The sequence below is a fragment of the Pogoniulus pusillus genome, chromosome 9 (assembly GCF_015220805.1).
Source record: "Pogoniulus pusillus isolate bPogPus1 chromosome 9, bPogPus1.pri, whole genome shotgun sequence".
Classification (NCBI taxonomy): Eukaryota; Metazoa; Chordata; class Aves; order Piciformes; family Lybiidae; genus Pogoniulus; species Pogoniulus pusillus.
In genome coordinates this window covers 14,002,994-14,027,386 of record NC_087272.1, presented here as the reverse complement: position 1 = coordinate 14,027,386, position 24,393 = coordinate 14,002,994, and the positions used below count along the sequence as shown (strand labels likewise).

General features: G+C 48.0%; 1 protein-coding gene across 3 annotated transcripts; it reads left to right on the top strand.

Annotated features, from left to right (window-relative positions):
• The first annotated feature begins 5,736 nt into the window (after positions 1–5,736).
• Positions 5,737–21,307, top strand: LOC135178070 (UDP-glucuronosyltransferase 2A2-like). 3 transcript variants are annotated; one of them, XM_064148576.1, is made up of 7 exons: positions 5,737–6,558; positions 7,836–8,468; positions 14,482–14,630; positions 16,533–16,664; positions 17,066–17,153; positions 17,952–18,171; positions 19,965–21,307. In XM_064148576.1, the coding sequence occupies exons 1-7, from the start codon at positions 5,823–5,825 to the stop codon at positions 20,239–20,241; spliced, it is 2,235 nt and encodes a 744-aa protein (XP_064004646.1). In that variant the 5' UTR covers positions 5,737–5,822; the 3' UTR covers positions 20,242–21,307. The 3 variants fall into 3 exon arrangements, with proteins under 3 accessions (XP_064004646.1, XP_064004645.1, XP_064004643.1); XM_064148575.1 differs by lacking the exon at positions 5,737–6,558 and adding an exon at positions 7,689–7,768 and having other exon boundaries at positions 7,947–8,468; XM_064148573.1 differs by lacking the exons at positions 5,737–6,558; positions 7,836–8,468 and adding an exon at positions 11,609–12,332.
• Positions 21,308–24,393: the final 3,086 nt, after the last annotated feature.

Here is a 24,393-nt window from a genome sequence, read left to right as displayed (position 1 = left end):
CGAACACTTCAAGAGGTGCTTTCTTTGCCTGCCCTCCGTAAGAAGCAGCTTTTTTAGTGTTGACCTTTTGGTCCCTGGAGCCAAAGAACCAGCCTGACAGCACCCGCCCTCACTGCTGTAGATATGGTGCTTATTGCCTGGACGTGTTCCTGTGTGACTCACCCTAGGTGACCCTGCTTTAGCAGGGGGATTGGACTTGATAACCCTCAGAGGTCCCTTCTAACCCCTACCATTCTGTCATTGTTTGTGAAGAGATGCAATATGACTGGCTGGGGGAGATTAAGATGCTATACTTTGGAAGTTTTGCTAAGACCCCCTAGAAAGAAAGAAGCATCTGGTTTGGAGACCAGAGAAGGGATTGCAGAAGTAACTTTGCCCTCAGAGGCACTACCTATGAAGTCAGGGCAGGTTGAGTGCAGCTCCTTCATAAACACCCTTGTAAAACCAGGACTTTGAATCATTTGATATGAAGGTGGTGCCTCTCTTCCTACTGCTTGTCACCACCAAGCTGGATCTGTGGCAGGTGAAAGCCTCAGTGGGGATGGAGAAGCCTTCCTCCTCACAGCCAAATGCAGACGCCCAGGAGAGGAGCCATGGAGTGAACCCTGTGGAAGGGCTTCCCTGCTGCCTTAGAGGAGGGACCACTAAGCCCTTGATGCTTACAGTAAGTGGCCAAAGGTGCTCCCACACTGCCTGCATAAATCCAGACATCCAAGATGATGACATCCAAAGCAGAAAATGTTCTTCCCTCTCACTCCTCCCACCTCAAAACACCCCAGCTGCAGGATATAGCAGCCCCAGCCAAAACCCCACCCATGCCTCCAAAGCAAACAGGAGGAAATATAATCCTATCCTGGTGAAATAGCCCTGGGCATGAATTATCATGCCTTTCAGGTACAAAGTGAAGCCCAAGCCCAAATTTCCCAACATGATTTCCTGGGAATAGAGGGAGTGCCTCAGTTTGCTTCCCAGATAGAGGTGCAGAGGCAATCCTCCACACTCCAGGCAGCAATAGGTGAGGTGCTTCCCTCTGCATCTCAAATCAATCTGTGAAGGATAAGTTCCACACCTGCAGCAGCAGAGGAACAGCAATCCCTGCCTCCCTTGCAAGCTGCAGCACGAGAAGAGTCATGGCCACAGGCAGAGCTGGCAGGGAGGCTGCCTCCAAAGACGTGTACCAAGGCTGAGGTGCAGACTTCCCATATGGATACAGTTCCAGAGACTAAGTGGCAGGTGTACTGAGGCCCAGGTACAACCCTCATGCTAGCAGCTTCTAGGGTCAAACAGCAAATCTTTGCTCCTGCAAGACACAGATGTGACTCAGGACCATGAGCAGGCTCCATCCGAGAAACACTTGTTTCTGGTGCTGGAGAACTGTGTCCAGTTCTGGACTCCAAAGAGCTGTGAAGATGATTAAGGGACTGCAACACTTACGAGGAAAGGTTGAAGGACCTACAGCTTTTTAGCCTGGAGAACACAAACTGCATCTCATAAGTGCTCACAAATTCTTAAAGGATGAGTGTCAGGAGGGAGTGACCAGACTTTGTTCAGTGGAGCTCAGTGACAGGACAAAGGGTAACAGGCACAAACTGGACATGATGAGGAACTTCTTAAGGGTGATGGAGCACTGGAAGAGGCTGCTCAGAGAGGTGGTGGAGTCTCCATCTCTGGTGTAATTTCAAACCTGCCTGAATGCATTTCTGCGTGACTCGATCTAGGTGAACCTTCTCTAGCAGGGAGGTTGGAGTTGATGATCCAGAGAGGTCCCTTTCAGTTTAGTTTCAGTCAGAGCTAAGAACACACAAATGCATTACAGCATGTACAGCTGGGCATGGACCTTCTCTCATTTGTCTTTCTTTATTGGCATGCAGAATGGGAATAGCTCCACTGCAAGCTCCCCTGGGTCTATATGTGCACATGCCAAGATGCCCCTGCAGCACTGCAACAGCAGTGAAGAGAGTTCATAAAATCTTAAACACAATCAATATCAAAAGGAGACTGAGGGGAGATCTTCTGAGGGGGTGGTGCTCATCATACAGCTGCAAGGCAGATGTATAAAGTCATACAAAGAACTCCTCTCCTTCTACCCTGCCCTAGTGACACCTCATCTGGAGTACTTTGTCCAGGTCTGGGCTCTCCAGTTCAGGAGGAATGGGGAGATACTGGAGAGTCCAATGGAGGCTATGCAGATGAAGTGACCGCAACATCTGTCTGAGGAGGAAAGGCTCAAAAACCTGAGGTTGTTTAGCCTGGAGAAGACTGAGATGGAATCTTATGAATGTCTACAAATATCTGAGGGGTGGGTGTCAAGATGAAAGGAGCCAGGCTCTCCTCAGTGGTGTCCTCTGATAGGACAAGGGGCAATGGGCTCAAACTGGAACCGAGGAAGTTCCACCTCAACATGATGAGAAACTTCTTTGCTGTGATGGTGCTGAAGCCCTGGAGCAGGCTGCCCAGAGAAGGTGGGGAGTCTCCTCTGGAGACTTTCAAGATCTGTCTGGATGTGTTCCTTGTGTGCATAACTTCCCCTAGGTGATCCTACTCTAGCAGGGGCCTTGGACTCGATGATCTCTGGAGGTCCATTCCAACCCCTACCGTTCTGTGATTCTGTGAAAGGCAGAGCTCAGCTGAGAGAAATAATCAGTAGTAAGGCTGTTTCAGTTTTGCTGGAGTTTTGTTATTACCCCTGGGGATTCCAAGGGAACAGAGGCTTTACTGAGCAAATGTACCTTTGAGAAACTGCTGAATCCACTCACTTCTCTGTGTGCTCAGGACAAGCCAGCCTTGACATTTTCCCCATCCAGCTGTCCCCTCCCACCTCCTGCAAAAAATTATAGTCAGGACTTCCAAGTCTGCTTTTCAACCAGAACTTGTTTTGTTGCAATGAGAAAACGGAGTCACTTAGTGCTTCTCAGGGCACAAACCTTCTTTTTCTCCCCAGGCAGTGAATTTTTGAGGTGCTGGCTGGCATCCACGTTTTGCAGAACTAAAAGAGGCATACCCAGCATAAACCCCGTGCAGCAGAAGGCTGAAGGGACCCGCATGTGGAAAACACTACTCTGTGTTGCGCAACTGTTGCGTAACTGGCCCTCACCCCACAAAGCCTGCTGTTATTTAACAAGGCTGGAGACTGCATCGGTGCCTGCAGCCCTTCTACTTAGTAATGCTAGACGTATGAAATACAGACACTTAACACCATCTACTCTCTGCAGCACTACTTTTCTCTCCTTCTCTGGGTTTTGTCCTTTAATCCTCTCAAAGGGCTTATTTTCTCTGCATTACAAGTAATCTGAGGACTGTCTTTAGAGGCTGGCCATGGAAAACAGACATATTTAACCCTCTGGCTCCCCTAGAATAGCTCTCATTGGCTATGGAGTAATTATGGAAGGGTTTGAAATGGAACTCAAGTTCCCACTTGCCCCAGCCCTCATGAATATGGCCTTTCCATTTAGATTTTCTCACCAGACTTTCCCAAATAAGCTAAATTAGCTTAGAAAAAGATACTATCCTGAGCACCAGGGTCTATGGAGAGATCACAGTGGCTGTAAGGACAAACTGCTGTTGAAAGGCACTGTCAGAGTGGCTCTGAATTCTGAGGGTTTAGGAAAAGTTGTGCTGAATATTATGGGCAATATTTAAAAGCTATGGAGGTGCTTTCTTCAGATTCCTGTATTCTCAGGTCACCAAAATCTTGCCTAGATCTCCAGCATCAAGGGCCACACACCCACCAGCACTTGAAGGACTCTGCAAACAAACCAGAGTCTTTTCTCTTTGCTTTTGCAGGCAGTTTATAAACAAGCCTGCTGCTCAACAAATAATTGTGTTTAGCCAGCTGGGACCCCAAAAGGGAGTGCAAAATCTTTCCATCAGCCAAACACTGCATTTCTGAGCTACAGGATGCAAAGCTCTTCTGCATACCTGTGATAGCATTGTAATGCACCCCAGCCATGGGCATGATCACCTCAACTGTTAAATGACTGGAACATGACAAAGCAACAAATAATCCCACAACAGCAGCCTTGTGAACATCCCGTCTCATATTACCTCCCCCTTTTGAAAGCCCAGCTTAGCAGGTAACTTATTTAAGCGCCTTCTGCCCAGCACCCAACCCCACCAAAGCAGCCCAGGCACCGAGGAGGTCAGCAGAAAGAAGCAGAAGCAAACGGGCGTAGCAAAGTGCACCTTGCATCTCCAAGCACACCGCTTGAGTACCCTGGAAGACTCAGCCAGGTAAGAGCCTACTGCTGCGTGGCATCTGCCCCCAGGCTGTGCTCGATTTTGCTGATTGTTCTGCAGAGGTTTTATCTACTAGGAGCCAAAATGGCTCCTAGTAGATAAAAGCTCCTTCCAGGACATAGCTCCTTACATTCAAATGCTGACTCTCCAAGCAAAAGCCACCACAGAAGATGCAGCATTTGGCTTGAGAATGACTTTTAAGGGCCGAGAGAGCCCCATATCCATGCTTAAACACCTGAACTAAGGCCACAACACGACCAGGCTAGTGGTGATGTGCCCCAGAGAGTAGTAATGAGCTCCCTATGTGAAGAGTTTCCTGGGAGCAGTTGGAAACCACCTGTCATGTATCAGAACAAATGACCTTACTATTGGCATAGTTATCACCTAAATGAAGAACTGGTTGCCTTCTCTGAGCAAGGCAAACAGCAGCACTTGCAACATCTCACCCTGAAAAAGGATGCTGCTTTCAAGTCAGCCACTGAAACATACTCTGTGGCCTCTCCTTCCTCGCCCTGCCTCTAGCATTGCTAGTTCATGGGAGCAGTGCAATGAGCTATTTGAGGCTCAGAGTTGGCATCCAGGGGTCTGGCTTACTTGCAGTTTCTTACTCTGTAAAGGTGCATCAAGGTGAGTTAACGCTGAAGCCTGGAGCAGCAGCAGCTCTCCACAGGAGCTGGGGCATGACTGCTAGCAATTCATGTTATCTAGCAGGAGGGATATGGTTGGAGAAGTGTTGAAGGGGGTTAAGGAGGCCTACGGCATAATTCACCACTGCTAGTCCTGTCATAGGTGTTCTTCCACCTTGTGCTGCTCAGGGCTCTTTTTCCCAAGTCCAGCCACAGCTGCAGGCAAGCACTGGCTGTAGCACTGCTGCCTGTCAGGTAACTAATCTCCTGTGCTGCTGCTGCAAGGGAAGCTGGAGAAAGCTGGGCATACACTCCGATTCAGATCTTTAAGCACAGGTAGGCTTGCTGTCATAAGTAACAAACTACTACATTATACAGATACCATGGTTGTTAGCAATGAAAACAGACACTTTGAAATCAGATGTGGTTATTCATTTGCCATCAAATCTCATCATTTCCCCAGCACTATCTGGCAGCAGTGCCACTTGTTTGATAATACTTAGAGTAAGCCTCTCAGTGTTTGCTGATACAGTGACCACGTAGCTGGAAGAGATCCCCTGTTTCACAGACAGATAGAAGTGGTCCCCTGTTATTTCACAGTAAGCATTCCTCCAGAAAAACTACAAAAATCATAAAAAACTTAAAGGATTAAATTCTTGTGCAAAGGGAGTAGTTTGGCAGTTGTGGGGATTGTTGCCATCCTGGTAACCGGAGAAAGGAGTTTTCTTGGTGTGTGTGGAAACTAGCAGAGTAGAAAGCAGCAAGGGAAAAATAAGTCACTAAACATCCTTTCCTGTCTTTTCAGACCTGAGACCAGCTGTGGGTTTTAAAGGCCCCACTTGTGCAACAGCAAACTCTTGCTTTTGCTAAGTGCTAGTAAAGAGTCATCAAACAAGACAGAGGTGCAGCACTTCCAGCTGGAAAGGCAAACTCCCAGGCTTTCTAGCCCTTAACACCACCATGGACACAAAAGCCTGCAGCTCTAAGAAATGCCTCCAGCTCCTCCTTTTGCAGGTTGCTCTCCTAGGGCCTGTCTTCTGTGGGAAGGTGTTGGTCTGGCCAACAGAAGGCAGCCACTGGCTGAATGTGAAGATAGTTATAGAGGAGCTCATCCGCCGCGGGCACAGTGTTACCGTTCTGGTCTCCAATGCTTCCCTCTTCATTAAACCCAAGGCTGAAGCGGGAGAGCAGTTTGAGGTCTATAATGTGCCTTTCAAGAAAGACACCATTGAGAACCTGATAGGGGATGTAGTTGCACTGTGGCTGAATAACAGGCCAACCACTTGGACCTTCTGGCAGTTTTACAAAGAGCTAGGAAAATTCTCCAGGAACTGGCATCAGATGAACAGGCTGATGTGCGACGCAGTGCTGGCTAAGCCAGAGCTGATGGCCCACCTGCAGCGCTCTAGCTATGACCTGCTGTTGTCAGACCCTGTGACCCTCTGTGGGGACCTCCTGGCTCTCAAGCTGGTCATCCCCTTCGTCTACTCACTGCGCTTCTCCCCGGCCTCCACTGTGGAGAGGCACTGCGGCAAGGTCCCAGCCCCACCGTCCTACGCACCTGCAGTGCTCTCGGAGCTGACCGACCACATGTCCTTCAGCGAGAGAATCAAAAACCTTGTGTCTTACCACCTGCAGGACTACGTCTTCCAGAGCTTCTGGGGACAATGGGACAGCTACTACAGTGAGATCTTAGGTAAGCCTTCTACTACTTTTCTTTACACAACCTCTCACACCTTATGATCTGCAGAGCTAAGAACCTGGCAGGGTCGTAAAGTCAAGGTCTGAGAGAGGCCAGCAAGAAGGTTGTCATTATGTCACAGAATCATAAAAGCATCATGAGATGGTTTGAGTTGGAAGGGACCTTAAAGATCATCCAGTACCAACTACCTGCCATGGGCATGGACACCTCCTGCTAGACCAAGCTGCTCAGACAGTCATCCAGCCTGGATATCCCTGTGTGGAAAAGGAAACAAGCTGGCAGTCCCACACACCCCTGCCAGGGTGCTGTGCTGCTCTGTCTTGGGACAGAGATCAGCAGCCATCCCAATGGATGGATCTGACTTTTGCCATCATTGTCTTTAATGTGGAGGTTGAAATGACTTCCACACCATGTAGGGCCGTCAGCAAGGGAGCTCAGCTTGCACTTTTTCCCGTCCAGTGACTGCACAGGAAGCACTTGGGAACAGAGCTGCAATCCTCATGCAGGGTATGACAGGGAGGGGTGAGATGGTGAGTTAAGAGCCAGCTCTGCCACTCTCTCTTACTTTGCTGGAATGTATTGTGGCTTTGTGCTACAGGCTTCATTTACATCACTGGTCATGCAAACCCAACCCTTTCCACACCAAACCAATGTTGTTTGGAACATATCCTCCACCCATAAGCAAACAGGGAAAGCAAACAGAGGTTTTCCTCTGCAGGCTTCTCTCCTGGATTGTTCTGAGTCAATATGTAGATAAATATAGAATCAGAGAACCACAGAATTGTTTGGGTTGGAAAAGTGCTCGAAGATCATTGAGTCCAACCATCAACACAGCATCACCATGGCCATTAAACCATGAAGTGCCATGCCTACGTAGACTCTAGGCAGACAGACCGGAGGACCAGGACAGCCAACAGGACACAATCTTTGCTGGACTGGGAGCCCGAGGCTGGCAGCTCTCCTCAGGGCTCCAGACGCAGCACATCTTCCGGCTTCAGCAAACCTGACCACCAGAGGGCGCCAGCTGGTCCCAGTCACCTTCTTCCCCATTATCCAGGACAGGATTTCAAGGCAGCTGGCTCCGCTCCCTACCCTCCGCAGCAAGGCAGGGGCACGCATGCCCAGTCAAGTGTGGGAGTACTGCTGCTGCCGCTGAAGGAAACCCACGGGGACGTTGGCACAGGAGACTATGGCTGGGAAGAAGGTGGCAGTGCTGTGGCTGCTGGCTGTGTTGGGCTGGGGGTATGGGGGAAAGGTGTTGGTCTGGCCAGCTGACAATAGTCATTGGCTGAACATGGAGTACCTGCTCCAGGACCTTGTGGACCGGGGGCATGAGGTGACTGTGCTGGTGCCTTCATGCTTCCTCATCTTCAATACCACAGAACCCTCACCCTTCCAGTTTGAAGTGGTGGAGGTGCCGCTGACCAAGGAGGAGATGGCTGCCGCACTGGAAGAAGCTTTCTACTTCTGGTTTTACCGAGAGAGAGAGCTACCTCTCTGGAAAAGTGTTTTCGAGATTGGTCAGATACTGTCTGAGATGGAGAGAATAACCAGGGTCATTTGCGATGCAGTCCTGAAGGACGAGGCCCTGATGGAGAGACTGAAGGCATCCACCTTCGATGTGCTCTTGGCAGACCCGCTGGCACCCAGCGGGGAGCTGTTTGCCGAGAAGCTGGGCATCCCCTTTGTCTACACCATCCGATTCTCCATAGGCAACACAGTGGAGCGGCTCTGCGGGATGCTCCCGGCGCCTCCGTCCTACGTACCAGCCACCCTAAGCTGTCTAACAGACAGGATGCCCTTCCTGGAAAGGCTGAAGAACACAGTGACCTATGCAGTGCAGGATCTGGTGTATCATCGCTTTTTTTGGGGAAGCTGGGATCAGTACTACAGTGATGTTTTAGGTAAGGCTGCTCTCACTTCCACACAGGAGTAAATATCCACAGCTCATAGGGTAAGGCACAAATTAGAAGCACAACAGCCCTGAACTCACTATCCTTCCTCCAAAATCCCATGGCAAGGAAAGCAATTCAGGCAAGTACAAATGTCACCCAGTAATCCTGACCTGCCACACTCGTACAGCCAGGTCTGTCCAGATACTTCCAGTATGGGTGAAACAGTGCTGAAGCCACTTTCCAGCAACATCTTGTGTCCAGTCCCAGGCTTCCCAGTACCAGAGGGACAGAGAATTGCTGTAAAGAATCAAGTGGAGGCTACAATGATGTTGAAGGGCCTGGAGCATCTACCTCATGAGGAAGGGCTGAGAAACCCAGGGCTGTTTAGCTTGGAGAAGAACAGACTGAGAGGAGATCTGATCAGGGCTTATCAATATCTGGAGGGGGTGGGTTAAGAGGATGAGGCTGGGCTCTTTTCAGTGGTGCCCAGTGATAGGACTAAGGGGCACAAACTAGCACCCAGAAAGTTTCACTTAAGCATAAGGAGCAGCTTCTTTACTGTGAGGGTTCTGGAGCAGGCTGCTCAGAGAGGTTGTGGAGTCTCCTTCTCTGGAGACTTTAAAAACCCACCTGGATGCTGCATTCTGTGTGAATCATGGCAAACACTAAGACCAGAAAAGTGATATTCTATAGCCATCAAACACTAGTACAGAGTTAAAACTTTTGAAGTAGAAATAAAAAAGATGGTTTGGGAAAGCTGCACAACACCATTATATGTATATATGTTTTGTTTTTCCCCCCTAACACTCCTTTTTGCTTGCTGGCTTTTCTCAGAATGAGAGATGCTGGCCTCCCCTCCGGTCATTCTAGGACTTGTGAGAGCAGCTGAGCCCCAGTTAGAAGACAGCTGTGCTTGTTTATAAGGTTTTTTTCTTCTCTCGCAGGAGTTGTGTATTTTCACTTTTCTTTTTTTCTCCAAGTGATTATTTTAATGCTTAAAAGAGGGCAAACACACATGAAGCATCAGTGGGCAGATAAAGTGGATGTTGTTTTAAGGTGAGGTTCTAAGTGTTTTGGTTTCTGACTCCTAGGAGAGCTCAGCTGCTAGGGGACCCTGCTATCAGAGTACCGTGCTGTGTGTTTACTTCTGTTGTTTGCCATTTTGACAGGGACCAGAAAATGCTGCACTGGCAGAAGTGTGGTTTGATGATCTGATGTGCAAGCCTCACAGCTGCTTTGATTTGTTTATTTTACTACTAAATGAGAGGTTTAAGGCTCCATGTGCAATATCTGTTTTGTCAGCTGTAGCTGTAGCTTAGTTGTTCTCTACCCTGCTGGTAAGGCATTCTGGTCTGGAGTGTGCCCAGTCCTGCAGGAGGTGTGAACAGGAGGAGCAAGCATCTCACACAAACCCATGCACCTACTCTTTCTCCTTGGAATAGACTTCACAGTGTTCTTATTATTCTAGCTACTTTCTAAAGCTACCTAAATGCTTATTCAAGAGATGAGGTTGAAGCATGATTGTCTTCAAGGACTAGCTCAAGATGGACTGCTCAGTCTTATGAGAGCAGCTCATGTGGTGATGCTGAGCTCCTGGAGGAGGCTGTTTTGATTTAGTCTGAGCCTCATTGATTCTCTGCTCAGGAAAAAGCAGCTTTCTGTTATTTCCCCTGAAGACATCAGTACCACCAAGCATCTCCACTACATCTGCAGGATACAGTCAAGAGGAGAAGTCAGGCCTCTTGCATCTGTCCTTGACTACGTGACACGGATATACTGACGCCAGCCTCTTTCCAAGAGAGGGCACAGAACAAGCAAGGTGAGCAAAACCTGTGCTCCTTCACCTCCTGTTTGCTCCCTGTGGCCCAATACTGGAGACAACTCTGCCAGGATTGTGTCCTTCCAGCAGAAGTGCTGTGTGTGTCCAGACCATGTGGTTGTAGAGAGGGCAGAACCAGAGTATCCTGTGGACCAGTTGTGCGGAATCACTGCAGGACATTTTGCAGCTAGTAAATGAGGAGGTGAAAACTGTAACCAGCCTTGCAAGTAGGTTGGTGCTTACAAAGCACAGAAGCAAACATAGGCTGTACTCCAGAAATCAAATGTGGTTCATCGTGCAGCTGTCAAAAGGCCCTCCTGGGTTGCTCACATGCTCTCCTACCTGCCTGTGTTTAGCTTTGATCTGAGGCTAAACTCCAGCGGTTACTCTGTCTCCCCATGACAGCTCCCCAGCAGAGAAGGGGGTCAGGAAAAGGCGAGAAGCCTCACAGGCTGAAATGGATTCAACGAAACAGCCAAATTAACCAGCGTCCGCAGAAGGTACACAAAGCTCTGCTCAGCACAGCACAAGTGCAGCACTCACCCTGTCCATTAAGGCAGGCCACAGGAGATGGAAGAGGAGGAGGCTCAGGAGAAGCCCAGGCAGGAGACTAGCACCTCTTCTCACCAAAATTCCCCTTTTATCCTGAGTGTGATGCTGATAGGAACCAGCTCAGGGCAGCTCTACTTACTGACTCAGAGCTGCTGATGGCCTGCAGACTGTGGCTGGCTTGAGATTCTGGCCCAGCAGAACCAGGCCACCTACCCTGAGCTTCTGCTCAGTGTAGGAATGTGTGTCCTCAACTTAAAGATGTGGAATGAGGAACTGCAGATTTTGTCTGGAAAGGCATTGATTTTTTATCCTAGCAGCTTGCATAGGGCTAGGTCTTAGCTGTGTGCTGGGAAGAGCAGAGAACACATGATGCTTGGTTACTGCTGAGCAGCCTTTGCACAGACAAGGCGTTTCCTGCTGGGTACTAGTTGGCTGTTAGTGGGCAACTCTTTTTTACATTACTTATTTTTCTTGCCTTTATTTTGGGGTTTTGCCTGCTCCTGGTCCTCAAATGCTGCAAAATGCAGTTTGCGGTGAGCAGAAGCAGGAGCTGCTGTCATTTTGAGATCAGCTGTGGCTCTGCAGGAGACTCCAGAACGGGATTTACTGCTGGCCTGGTCTCCCTATGAGTGTTGTTTCGCGTGTGACTCATGCCCTCTTGCCCAACCTTGGCACCCAGTAGATCTCACTTTCATTGGCTGTCTCTAAAGTGTTTGCACATTGGAACAGTGAACTGCTTTCATCTCAGTCAGACTGGAGTTGTACACTGACTGTTGAGATGATGGGGCCAAGGTTCCTCTGGCTGCTCTGGGCCTGTGCATGCTGCTGGAGCACTGGCTTTTGTGGAAGGGTGGTGGTCTGGCCCACCGATGCAAGTCACTGGATCAATATGAAAGTGCTGCTGGAAAACCTTGTTGGCAGGGGTCATGAAGTAACTGTGCTGGTGCCCTCAAGCAATTTGCTCATCGACTACCAAGACACCTCCTCCCCCTTCACCTTTGAGGTCCTGCAAGTCCCCTATAGCCAGAAGGACTTGGATGACATGATGGATAACTTCCTCAATTTGTGGCTGAATGAAGCCTCTAATCTCTTCATCTGGGAGATCATGTGGAAGATAAAAGAGGACCTGGAGGTCTTTACCAATATGTCAAAGCAGATTTGTGACACTTTGATAATGGACTCGCAGCTGGTAGCAAGGCTGCAGCAGGCAAAGTTTGATGTTCTGATTGCTGACCCCCTGTCTGTCGGTGGGGAGCTGGTGGCAGAAATCCTGGGCATCCCTTTTGTCTACAGCTTCCGCTTCTCTGACGCCAATGTGGTGGAGCGGCTGTGCGGCGGGCTCCCGTCCCCGCCTTCTTACGTGCCCGCTAGCACGAAGGGGCTGACAGACCGCATGTCCTTCGGGGAGAGGCTGCACAACTTCCTCTTCTACTCCTACATGGATTTCTTTTTCTTGACGTTTTGGCGAGACCACTTGGATGGGTACTACAGCAAAGTCTTAGGTAAGGCAGCTGCTGGGTGGTTTCTCTTCTTGTGCTCAGTGCTGTTGTCTCCAAATAGCCTTTTTCGGAGGCATGCAGAGATGGTAATCTCACCCTGCTCACATGGAGGCTGCACCTTCCGTTTTAGGTCTGGTCTAGTCTAACAGACACCAGTGCAGTTTTGCTCTTGTTCCTCTGGAGCACCTTTAGAGCACAGAGTTCTATTTTTTTGTCAGTGATGCTGCTGTTGGTGAGCTCTTAACAGTGAGCTCTGTGCTCACTGTAGTGTTTTCAGAAGACAGTTGATGCCTCTTCATCTTGATGACAGGCACTTTTACAATTAAGATAGTAGTAGATAAAGTTGGAGGGCAAAATAATTTCTTAAGTAAGGGTAAGGTACTGGAGACACTTCCATGGACAGCATGGGGACAGTTATCTCTGCTGTAACTAGGAACACTGCCTCTCTGGACAACTGCAGAGCAGGAAAGCATCCTTTACCCACAGTGCATGCATCACCTTCGGGTAACATCTTGCAACCCTGCCTACTACAGGATGCAGAGCATGAGACTTCAAGTTCCCCAGTAATAATGCTAGAAACATTTCAGGCACCACTCAGTTTGAAACAGCCTCCCTAAAATGACAGGAACTGTTTTTTTGTTCTAAGCTGGTACCACCCAGGCTTGATCCACAGCCTGATAGAGACCTTTTAGTTCAATGGACTTTGAATCTCAGAGTATCACAGAATGTTAGGGGTTGGAAGCAACCTTGAAAGTTCATCCAGTCCAACCCTCCTGCCAGCGCAGGATCACCTAGAGTAGATCACATAGGAATGCACCCACGTGGGTTTTTAGTATCTCCAGAGAAGGAAATCCACAAACCTCCTGAGCAGCCTGCTCCAGTGTTCCATCACCCTCACTGTGAAAAAAATTTCCTCGTGTTTACATGGAATGTATCTGTGGTTAGGCAGATAAGGAGTGAACAGCAAGCACAAGAGTACCTGTTCTGTTGCCCTTCAGCCTCTTCCAGCTCTTCCCAAGAATGCTGTTGTGCTCTGCAAACCACTCGCTTTCCCTCAGACTTTGGTTCTTTGTCAGTATCACATCAGACATAATTACACTTCCTATCACTCTGCTGGCTAGGAAGGCTTTATTTTCACTCCAGTAGCATCATAACAGACTCATTGCTCTTTGCTTAAATCAGATCAATTACTGATATGAATTATAATGCTGATCAAGGAGCACAAGAAGATACCCTACAGATAATTTCTATCTTGCTGCTTAATTTGCTTGGCTCCTGCTTGCATTAGGCTGTCTCTGGACAACCATTTACCAACACTTCTGACCTTTCATTCCCCAGTTCCACTCTGCAGGGAAAATACTGCAGACCACTTGCAACCTGTACTTGAGAATACAACTTTTATCCCAGATGGGATGCTATACAACAATTTTATCCACTGGATTTTGTTTTTTTCTACAGATGGATTTCTAGAGGCATCTATGGATTCGGCCAGGTTTTTCCATTATATGTTAGAAGGAGCTGACCCAGTCCCTGAGATAACTCAAAGTGACTCTGCCTGACTTTTATTGTAGTGTGAGCAGCCACTGAGTCACAGAACTTTGTTTAAAAATGTTCCTGCTCCCTGACTGCTGATACCCACTCTGCCATTAATGTTTGGGGTTTTTCTTGGAGGTTGGATTTTTAATTTGGAACTAAATTTTCTGTTTTCTTCCCCAAAGCACAATTTTTATTACAAGCACAGGTGACAAAGCCTTCCAGTCATACAAGATTCTCCTGTCTCACAGGAATTAAATGCTTCCCATTCACTCTTGTGCTGCTCTAAATTCATCCTGAAAGCCTTCCAGTCATACAAGATTCTCCTGTCTCACAGGAATTAAATGCTTCCCATTCACTCTTGTGCTGCTCTAAATTCATCCTGAAGATTCCAAATCATTTTAAAGATGGCATTGCCTTGCTCGTGGCAAAGTGTCAAGGCCAAACAGAGAACAGGCCAAGGAATGGGTCTGGATTTGCCCACATATTCATTTGTGTGGTTTGACAGATTGCACTGGTTGGGAGTGCCAGAAGACAAAGGTAAGGCTGCTGCTTTGCAATCTACAACAAAGCAGGCTACTCCTGTATGTGCTGTAAACTCCTTGTACCTTGTCCCCAGGAAGGCCCACAACCCTGTGTGAGACGATGGGGAAAGCAGAGATATGGTTAATCAGAACATACTGGGATTTTGAATTTCCACGCCCTTTCCTGCCCAACTTTGAGTTCGTTGGAGGACTTCACTGCCAGCCTGCAAAGCCGTTACCAAAGGTATCCCAATTTTGTCCTGCGGTTGGTCCCTTGGTTGCCCAGCAGAATCACAGCATGTTAGGGCTCGAAAGGGACCTCTGAAAATCATCCAGTCCAAACCCCCTGCCAAAGCAAGGTCACCAAAGAAGGAGATTCCAAAGAAGGTCTCCAAAGAAGGAGATTCCACAACATCTCTGGGCAGCCTGCTTCAGGGCTCTTCACCCTCACAGCAAGGGAGTTTATTCTCAGGTTGAAATGGAACTTCCTGGGTTCCAGTCTGTATTCATTGCCTCTTGTGTTTTCACAGGACACTACTGAAAAGAGCCTGGCCCCTTCTTGACACCTACCCTTCAGATATTTACAAACATTGATATGATCCTCCTCTATTTTTTTTTCCAGATGAAACCCCAAAACTGTTTCTCTCCCCAGTCAACCCTGCAAGCCATGTCCAGAGAAGGCTAATCCTTAAAGAAGCTGCTCTGATGCCATCAGGAAGCTCTCTGGCAATCTGTACTTGTGCAATCTGAGGGCTTAGTATACAGCCTGCTGTCTTAGAAGAGCAGAGCTGAGGTCAGCAGGAGGGAATACAGTTCTCGTTTGGGGAAAAAGTAGGGGCTACCCCAGGGTACTTAAATGTAACATTCAATTCACAGGATTCTTGCAGATGGGAGAGACCTCCAAGGTCACCAACCTTGAACCTAACACTGCTGTGGCCATTAAACAAGGACATCATGCCCACACATTTCTTGAGCACCTCCAGGGATGGTGACTCCACCATCTCCCTAGGCAGACTGTTCCCATCCCTGACCACTCTTGGAGCAAAGAAAATAATTTTTCCTGTTCTCCAACCTAACCTTCCCCTGCCACAATTCCAGGCCATTTCCTCTCCTTTTCTCACCTGGCAGTAAGACACAGTCTTGCAGCCCATGGTGACACTGAAATACCTCCTGCCAAAAGGCATTGTGACAGGGCAAATTCTGTATACAGAATGGAGTCAAGGCTTGCAGAAAGAGGCAACTAAGAACACTTTTGCTGTGGCTGCATAGTTTAAGGCATCTTGGATTAAAATACTCAGCATCTCCAGCCCATGGTCTGCTGTGACTGGCAATGTTCATGTAGAATTTGAAACTCTGAGATACTGATGATGGCAACAAGAGAAGCTCTGGTCCAGAGTCCTGCTCCTGTAGGAGCCTTAGAGGATGTAGGGTAACTTCAATGAAACTGGCCCACTAAAAGAACCTTCATCCCTCTCGCCTGCAGGAATGGCTGGCTGAGGAAATGTATAGCTGTTCTCTTCTGGATGCTCTTCCAACCTTGGTGATACTGTGATACTGTGATTTCACATGGTACTGACTGAAAAAAGGAACAGGAAGACCTATTGGTCTGATGTGTAGAAATTCTGTTCAGCAACACATGCTGTGTTGCAAGAATAGAGAACTGTCTAACTAACAGTGACTTACCATCTCTCTGACAGCAGGGATCTGATGAGACTCTGGTTAGGATACTGAAAATTCCTCTTAGCTTTCAGTACTTCCCCTTCCTGCAGAGCTCGTGTTCCAGGAACATTCAAACCCACAACTCACTGCTGGGAAGATTGTCATGAGGGCTGGCCCTCTCATGTCAGTGCCAGGGTCCACTTCTGCTGCTAGTGCTCTGCAGAAAACACATCCTGAAAGCTGCCTGACTTCCTTTCCAACAGGGAAAGTTTCTCTCACTTGTCTCAACCTGTCCTGCTTCTCCTGGGAAGAACCTGTTTGTTTGCACAGGGCCAGGTTTGTCTCTGTAATGCCTTTTGTCAGTGGAGGTGCTCAGACACCACCACGATCATCTCCTTGACAATCTAAAAAGGTTATGCTCTCTGCTCACAAATGTGTGTAATGTGCAGTGCATCATCACTTTTTGTGTGTTTTCTGCACCTCCTAGGAAATAGAAGCCTTTGTTCAGAGCTCAGGGGAACATGGCATCATTGTGTTCTCTCTCGGGTCAATGGTCTACAACTTAACTGATGAGAAAAGTAACATGATTGCCAGAGCCCTCAGCCAGCTTCCGCAAAAGGTGAAGTTCCTTTCAAGTCTAAATCTACTTGCTTTGGGTTTTTTGCCTCTCCTCTTGCCTTCAGCAGCCCTTTTGCATTTGGACTGGCCTATTTTTTATCTGCTGGACGTGCCACAGCTGGAAAGGTGGGCTCTGCAGAGCCAGACTGCTGAGTCATCTCCTTGCAAGTGCTGCCATTTCCCCTCCTCGGAACCGAAGACATGGAGGAGGTGTCCTTGGACCAAAGTACAAGAGTCACTGTCTGATTTTTATGCTAAGCACATAATAACTAATCAAAGAGCTAAACTACAGCCAAATCTGTTTGTTACAGCTGTGGGTTTGAGATAAGGCTCTGCACTACACGTGAAAATAGAGAAGCACTTTGCATGCACTGTGCTTATCTTGCTCCTCCTTTGTTCAAGGTCCTCTGGCGGTACAAAGGAAAGAAACCAGAAGCGCTGGGCCCCAATACCAGGATTTATGACTGGATACCCCAAAATGACCTGCTTGGTAAGACTGATTCTATCCGGGATGCACTGCACCCTCGGGAAAATTGTTTTCTTGTTTTTGCACTAAAATGATCTACTCAGGCAAAAGAACCACTTCACACTTGTGGCTACAAGGAGTTTTGCAGCTTAGGCAGCTGAAGTTTGCTCCTGGAGCCTTGGTTTCGTGGCCTGCTTTTGATTTTAAAGTAACTGTACAAGAACCGTGGAAGATACAGCCATGCTGTGAAGGGAGTCTAACGGGGGAAGTGGCTTAGAAAAGCAGCAACGTGAGCTTAGCTATGAAGAGGGATCTAAAGCAAAAGCTTTACAGAGTTTACAGTTGATCTGGAAGGGCTATGAACCACCTGTAAGCAGCAGTAAATGTCAAAGCAGACATGTACTGTGGAACTGCAGTTGGCCTTTGCAGTAAATCTCCAGGGCTCATTCCTCAAAATACCTCACCTAAGCAGGGCTGAAGCACTTCAGGACATGGTTTAATGGCCATACTGGTCTTAGCTTGAAGGTTGGACTCAATGATCTTTTCCTACCAAAACAATTGATTCTAAGGCTGTTGCAAACCTGACACCATGGTGAAATGAGAACTGCGCAACATCAGAAGGGCTGAGTAACTTTGGAACATTCTAATTCACATACTGTATGACAAGAAATGTGTGCAAAAGCCAAATGTGCAAGCTCTGGTGCTGATCCCAAGGTCCCTCCCCTAGCAGTGCACCTGGCTAGGTAATCTGCAGTGCTCAGGCCCCAGGGAGGGTAGTCTGCTGCAACTGCTGTTACAAGTGCCTCTCTTTCCTTGCTCCAGGCCACCCCTTGACAAAAGCCTTCATTACTCATGGGGGGACCAATGGGATCTATGAAGCCATCTACCATGGGATCCCAATGGTTGGGATTCCCATGTTTGCAGACCAACATGACAACATCATTCACATGAAGGCCAAGGGAGCTGCAGTTGCCCTGGACTTCAGCACAATGAAGACACAAGACCTTGTTGATGCACTGAATACAGTCATCACAAACTCCACGTGAGTTTTATTCTTGCCTTACAGTAGAATGAGGTTATTAAAAACTTGGGCTACTGAGGTGAGGAATTCTGTAGGCTCTTCTAGGAACTAAAAATACTGAGCAGATGGAGTTTGGGGTTCAGATTAAATCCACCTCTTGTTTCTGAGAATCAGTATTTCTCAGTAAGATCAGCCATCTGCTTTTCCTTATACTCCATTTCATGATCTCTTAGGGAAAGATAGACCTCCTGAGACATTTCTCTGAGTGAACAAATCTACTTGTGTTTAACTGTATTTGTAGCCACAGTAATTTCTCTGCCCTATATCCTTAGGCTACTATGTCTCACAGTCAGGAACCAGAGGGTAAGGAAGAACAGCAGCTGAGAGCCCAAGTCCTCAGTCTTTAGCAGGTACTCTTGTCAAGAGTTGAAGGTCAAGCATCCTGGACACAAATTCAGGCTGGGTGCAGAGTGGGTGGAGAGCAGCCCTGAAGAAAGAGACCTGGGGGCATTGGGTTGCTGAGAAGCTCACTATGAGCAGGCACTCCTCTCATGCAACCCAGAAGGCAGCTGTGAGTTGGGCTGCAGCAACAGGAGCATGGCCAGCAGGGCAAGAGAGAGGACTCTGCCCCTTTCCTCTCCTCTGCTGAGACCCCACCTCCAATACTGCACCCAGTTCTGGTGCCCCCTGCATAAGGACACAGGGCTGCTGGAGTCCAGAAGAGGTCACAGAGGCGATCCAAGGGCTGGAGTACCTCTGCTATGAGGGGAGGCTGAGGGAGCTGGGGTTGTTCATCCTGGAGAAGAGAAGACTCTTGGGACACCTTAGAGCTGCTTACCAACACCTGAAGGGATCCTACAGGAAGGCTTCAGAGGGACTTTTCCTAAGGGTGTCTATAGACAGGACAAAGTGGAATGGTTTGAAGCTGAGGAGAGCAGGATTAGACTGGATCTTAGGAAGAAGTTATTCAGTGTGAGAGTGATGAAACTCTGGAACAGGTTGCCCAGTGGATGTGTTCTCCCTGGAGGTGTTCAAGGCCAGGTTGGATGAGGCCTTTAGTGGTGAAGTCTAGTTGACAAGTGTCCCTGCCCATGACAGAGGGGGTGGACGCAGTGTTTTCCAAGGTCCCTTCCAACCTGAGTCATTCTATCATTTTATGATTCAAGGAAGAACATGCAAATTCCTGAAGCAAATGCTGGAGGTATCAATGGGTATTAGCCATGAGGAAGGTGATCTATAACCAACTGGATGTCAATCAGTCAGTTAGAAGGACAGACAACCAAAGACCTGGTGCATTTAGCCCCCACCTATATCCTTAGTTTTACTGGTCGGTTGAGGTTAACTGTCTCAGCTGTGTCCTGTTCACAACTTCCTGTGCACCTTTAGCCTACTTGCTGGTGGGGTGGTGCGAGGAGCAGAAAAGGCCTTGCCTCTGTGTAAGGGCACTCGGTGATAAGGCAAACATCCCTGTGTTATCCATACTGTTCTCAGCACACATCCAAAGTGTAGCCCCGTGCAAGCGCCTATGAAGAAAACTAACTCTCTCCCACTTGAAAGTATCACTCTGGATTATACTGAAACAGAAAACCTTGCAAATGCTTCCCTGTTATTTTTAAAAAGGGATATCTGGAATAATTTGGAGTCTTTTTCCTTTGCAAAAGGACTAAAGTGAGGCAGTTTTAAAACTACTTTTTAAACATTGACGGGATGGGAGTAAAAGCAAAGCTGTTTCTTTCTCAAGACTGGCAGATGCTGAGCAGGTTCACCTCAAGAACTGGTGACAAATCTCAACAGTTCCTTCTTTCCCCCCCTAGCTATAAGGAAAATGCTCTGAGGTTATCCAAGATACACCATGACCAGCCCCTTAAGCCTCTGGACAGAGCTGTCTTCTGGATTGAATTTGTCATGCGCCACAAAGGAGCAAAGCACTTGAGACCAGCTGCTCACCAGCTCACCTGGTACCAGTACCACTGCCTGGATGTCCTTGCATTCTTGTTTGTCTGTGCAGCCACTGCTATCTTCCTTCTTAGCAAGTGCTGCTTGTTTTGCTGTAGGAGATGTGGCAGTGTTACAAAGAGAAAGACAGATTAGACATCCTGGGCCCATCAGCAGGTTTTCTTCTTCCAGGCTGATTCAGCAAAGCATTTATATGCATTCCTTGCTGAGTAACATCAGGATATGCCTTAAAGCTGAGCATATTGTGAATCACCTTGCCAAACTGGTACTGCTGTGGGGCAGAGCTGCTGGCATAACTAGAAAATTCCTTCTGGCCTCAACGAGATTGAATTATAGTTTCTTTATCCCTTGGGAACCTGTAAGTTAATCACACACAGACCCTAGAATGGTAATTGCTGCTTTAACTTTTCAAATTCATGTTGAGATTATTTCATAAATCCAGCCTTCCCATGGGTGGGAATCTGCAACTAGTCTCCTTGCCCTGGCCCTCTCTTCTCCTGTAATGCCTCCCAGGCTTGATGATTCCCAACCAAAATGCTCTCTTCTAAGAACAGTTCTCTCCAGATTGGACTGCCCATCTGAATGGCCAAAATCATGAAAACTTCAGAACTGCAGGGGGCTGGTGAAGCCAGCATCTGTCAAATGCACTGACTGCCTGGGGGCTGAGGGGAGACCTTAATCCTAAAGCCTTCAGAGAAATTACTTTCCTGAGAAGCGTTTCTTCCCCACTCAGTCTCAAGTTCCTCCTGTGCAGGCCACCATTCTAATTGCAAGACCTACAGATGTGTGAAGACAACCACTGCTGGGAACCTGTTCTAAGCACACTGACAAAGGCAGGAAATATCTAGAGAGAGACCTTGCAAAGTAGCATTCTGCATGGGAACAGAGAAACAGTCACTTGCCTTGCCTGAAAAGTGGGAGGAAAACCAATACTGCTTGTGGCTCTGGTGAGAGTGGACAATCTCAGGATTGCTGCGTCGGCAACCAAGGTACACCCACTGCAAAAAGCCCACAAAATGATGCTACTTCAGACCTCCTCATCTAGGCAATGTTGTCCCTCTGCTGGGCTAGCTTATGCAAGGAAGAGCTTGCCCCAGTTTTAACTGCTTCTTGTCCCATTCAGGATGATGCAGGACTGTTTTCAAACAGGACAGGCTAAGTTGTACTTGTTTACACAATAAAATTCCTGATCCTACAGTAACCTTACTAGTCCTACTAGTGCTGTATTTCAGTGTCTGCTTAACTCTCTTCACACCACAACATTAGCAAGTGGATTGCTTCAAAAATAAAGGTAAGGACAACGCTATTCTTCTGCTACCCTGTTCCTGTGGTTGTGAAGGGATCCCATGCAGGGATCCTATGTGTATTTAAATTTTCACAGTGAACAAAAAAAGTAGACCAGTATGATACCGAGTCTCATTTGATCTGAAAGATTCTGCTGTACTTACTCATACAGCTGGGTCTCCAGGCAAAGCTCCACCAAGCTGGATCACTAAGGAGTGCCTGAGTGATATGAGAGTGTTCAGCCTGCAGAAAATAAGGCTGAGGGGAGACCTCATTGCTCTCTACAATTTCCTGAAAGGAGAGTGCGGGGAGCTGGGAGTTTGTTTCTCCTCCCTAGGAACAAGTGACAGGAAGAGTGGAAATGGCCTCAAGTTGCACCAGGGGAGGTTTTTGACTGAAAGAGTTTTCCAAGACTGGCACAGGCTCTACAGGGAGGTGGTAGGATCCCTGGAGATGCTTCAGAGAGGCAGAGATGGAGTGCTGAGGGCTATGGTTTAGCACCAGCCTTGGGAGAGTTAGAGAACAGTTGGACTGGATGATCTTAAAGGGCTTTTCCAACTGCCATGGCTCTATGATTCTAACAGCCCAGGTCAGCCAGCTTCTGCTGACATGCCAGTCTGGCTCCTAGGTAGACAGTGGTCAGACAAGGCTAATGAAGGACACAGAAACAGGGCACCTGAGCAAAGGTGGGCAAAGTGCTGTGCAGCCACACCAAGGTGCTTGCACCTTTCTGTAACGTACTTGGAGACTACTTTGACTTTACTGGTATTGAATTTTAAGAGTGAAAAGTGGCCACTCCCATTTATTTCTAGAGCCTACGTATAAAGCAGAGAAGTCTACCAAAGAGGGAAGGGGTCTGTGAGGGACTTGTCCAGGCAAACACAGCATGTGTAAGGAACACAACAGGCTGATCCAATAGTCCTGTTGCTCTGTGTGACCTAAACGTACAGTCAGTGTCTTGCAGTGTTTTAAGAAATCCCACCACACTTGCACACTGGAGGGTCAACGTCTCACTTAACACATGTATATGCTTCATGCAGCTGTGTGGACCAAAACATCCTGAGCCCAGATGATTGGCAGATCTAAACAAATGTCTGCACAACTGCCACACCGTGGCCAGGCCTGGATTGCAGCTTAATTGTTACAGCACTTACAGAGGTCTTGCAAGCACGTGCTACCATCTGGCTTTCTTGTAGAAGACACTGAATAAAGGTGGTGAAATTCCTGGAGGCTCACTCCTCACACAAGTGCTGAGACCTAGGACAATTGTTGGACAAATGTAATGACTTCCATTGCAAGGCTGACATTTACACAATTTAAATTCAACTATTTCCTACTGATGAGAAACAAGTGAAGTTATGTCACTGCAAAGACAGCATGAGGAGAGCCTGGATCTTGCAGGACTAGCATAGTCCTGGCCGACAGGTATGACTTTGGCTGAGGACAGCCTCTAAAGAGCTCATTGACCAAATTTAACATGTAGGGCTTGAGTAATTCTGATTAGCTGCAAGAGCTCTAAGTGAAAACAGGAAAGCAATTCAGCAGTCCCTTGCCTAAATCAGGTTTTGTATCAATTTCACCTAGCATCAGAACCTCAATGCTGAACACAAACACTTGCCTAGAACTGCCGAAATTGCACAGTGGTTTGGGATGCAAAGGACCTTTAGGGCTCTAACCCTCATGCACTCATCAGGGACATCTCTAACTACAGCAGGTTATGCAAAGCCCTGTCCCATCTGGGCTGGAGTAGTTTCAGGGATGAAGCTAAGCTTTTATCACCTCTCTGGGCCACGTGGGCCTGTATTTCACCACCTTCGGCTTAAAAAAAAGTCTTCCTCCCATCTAGTCCAAATCTCTGTCCTTTAACTTCAAACCATCACTCTTTGTCCTGCCTCAGCAGGCCCTAAGATGTATGTCCCCAGCTTTCTGAAAGGCTGCAGTAAGATCTCCCTGGAAGCTTCTCCAGCCCTCTCCACTTGTGCTCCCACAAGTTCATTGTTTTTTTTCCTGTGCTGAGGACTCCAGAGCTGGACAGAGTTCTCCAGATGGGGTGTCACCAGAGTGACAGAATTCCCCATCTTGACCTGCTGCCCCCACTGCTTTTGGTGCAGCCCACAACAGCTGAGGCTGTGAACACACATTGCCAGCTTGCGTTCAGCTTTTCACCCACCTGTACCCCAAGTCCTTCTCCATACAGCTACCCTCAGTCCCTTCCTGCCTCAGCCTGGATTGACAAAAGGGAATTCTCCCAACCCAGGTGCAGGACCTTGCATTTGGCCTTGCTAAGCCTCATGAGGTTCACACACAAAGCCAGTTCTCAAGCTTAACTCAGGTCCCTCTGAATGACACCCTGTCCCTGCAGGCTGCTGACCACACTATTCAGCGTGGTGTCATCTGCAAACTTGCTGGGGGTGCATTCAATCCCATGATGTCATTAATGAAGATACTAAACAGCACTGGCCTCACTGTAGGTCCCTGAAGTTCCCCACTGTCCCGTGTCTCTATCTGCACACTGAGCTGTTGATCATTAGCCTGTGGATGGACCACCCTGCCAATTCATCACCCACCACTCAACCCATCAAATCCACATCTCTCCCATTTAGAGAGAAAGCTGTCAAAGAACCATGCCAAAAGGTCTTACAAATGCCAGATAGAGGACATCTGTAACTCTTCCCTTGACCACGGATGGAGTTGCTCCATCACAGAAGGCCTCTAGGTTAGTCAGGCAGAACCTTCCCTTGGTGAAGCCATGCTGGCTATCTTAAATGACCTCCCTGTCCTGCATGTACCTTAGCAGAGCTTCTAAGAGGATTTGTTCCATGATCTTCTCAGGCACAGAGGTAAGGCTAACAGGTTGCTAGTTCCCAGAATCCTCCTTTTGCCGTATTCCACTTCTTTCAGTCTCCAGGAACTTCATCTGACTGTCAGGGCTTTTCAGCTACCCTGGAGAGTGGCTTTGCAACTCCATCAGCCAGTTCCCTCAGGACTCTGAGATGCATCTCA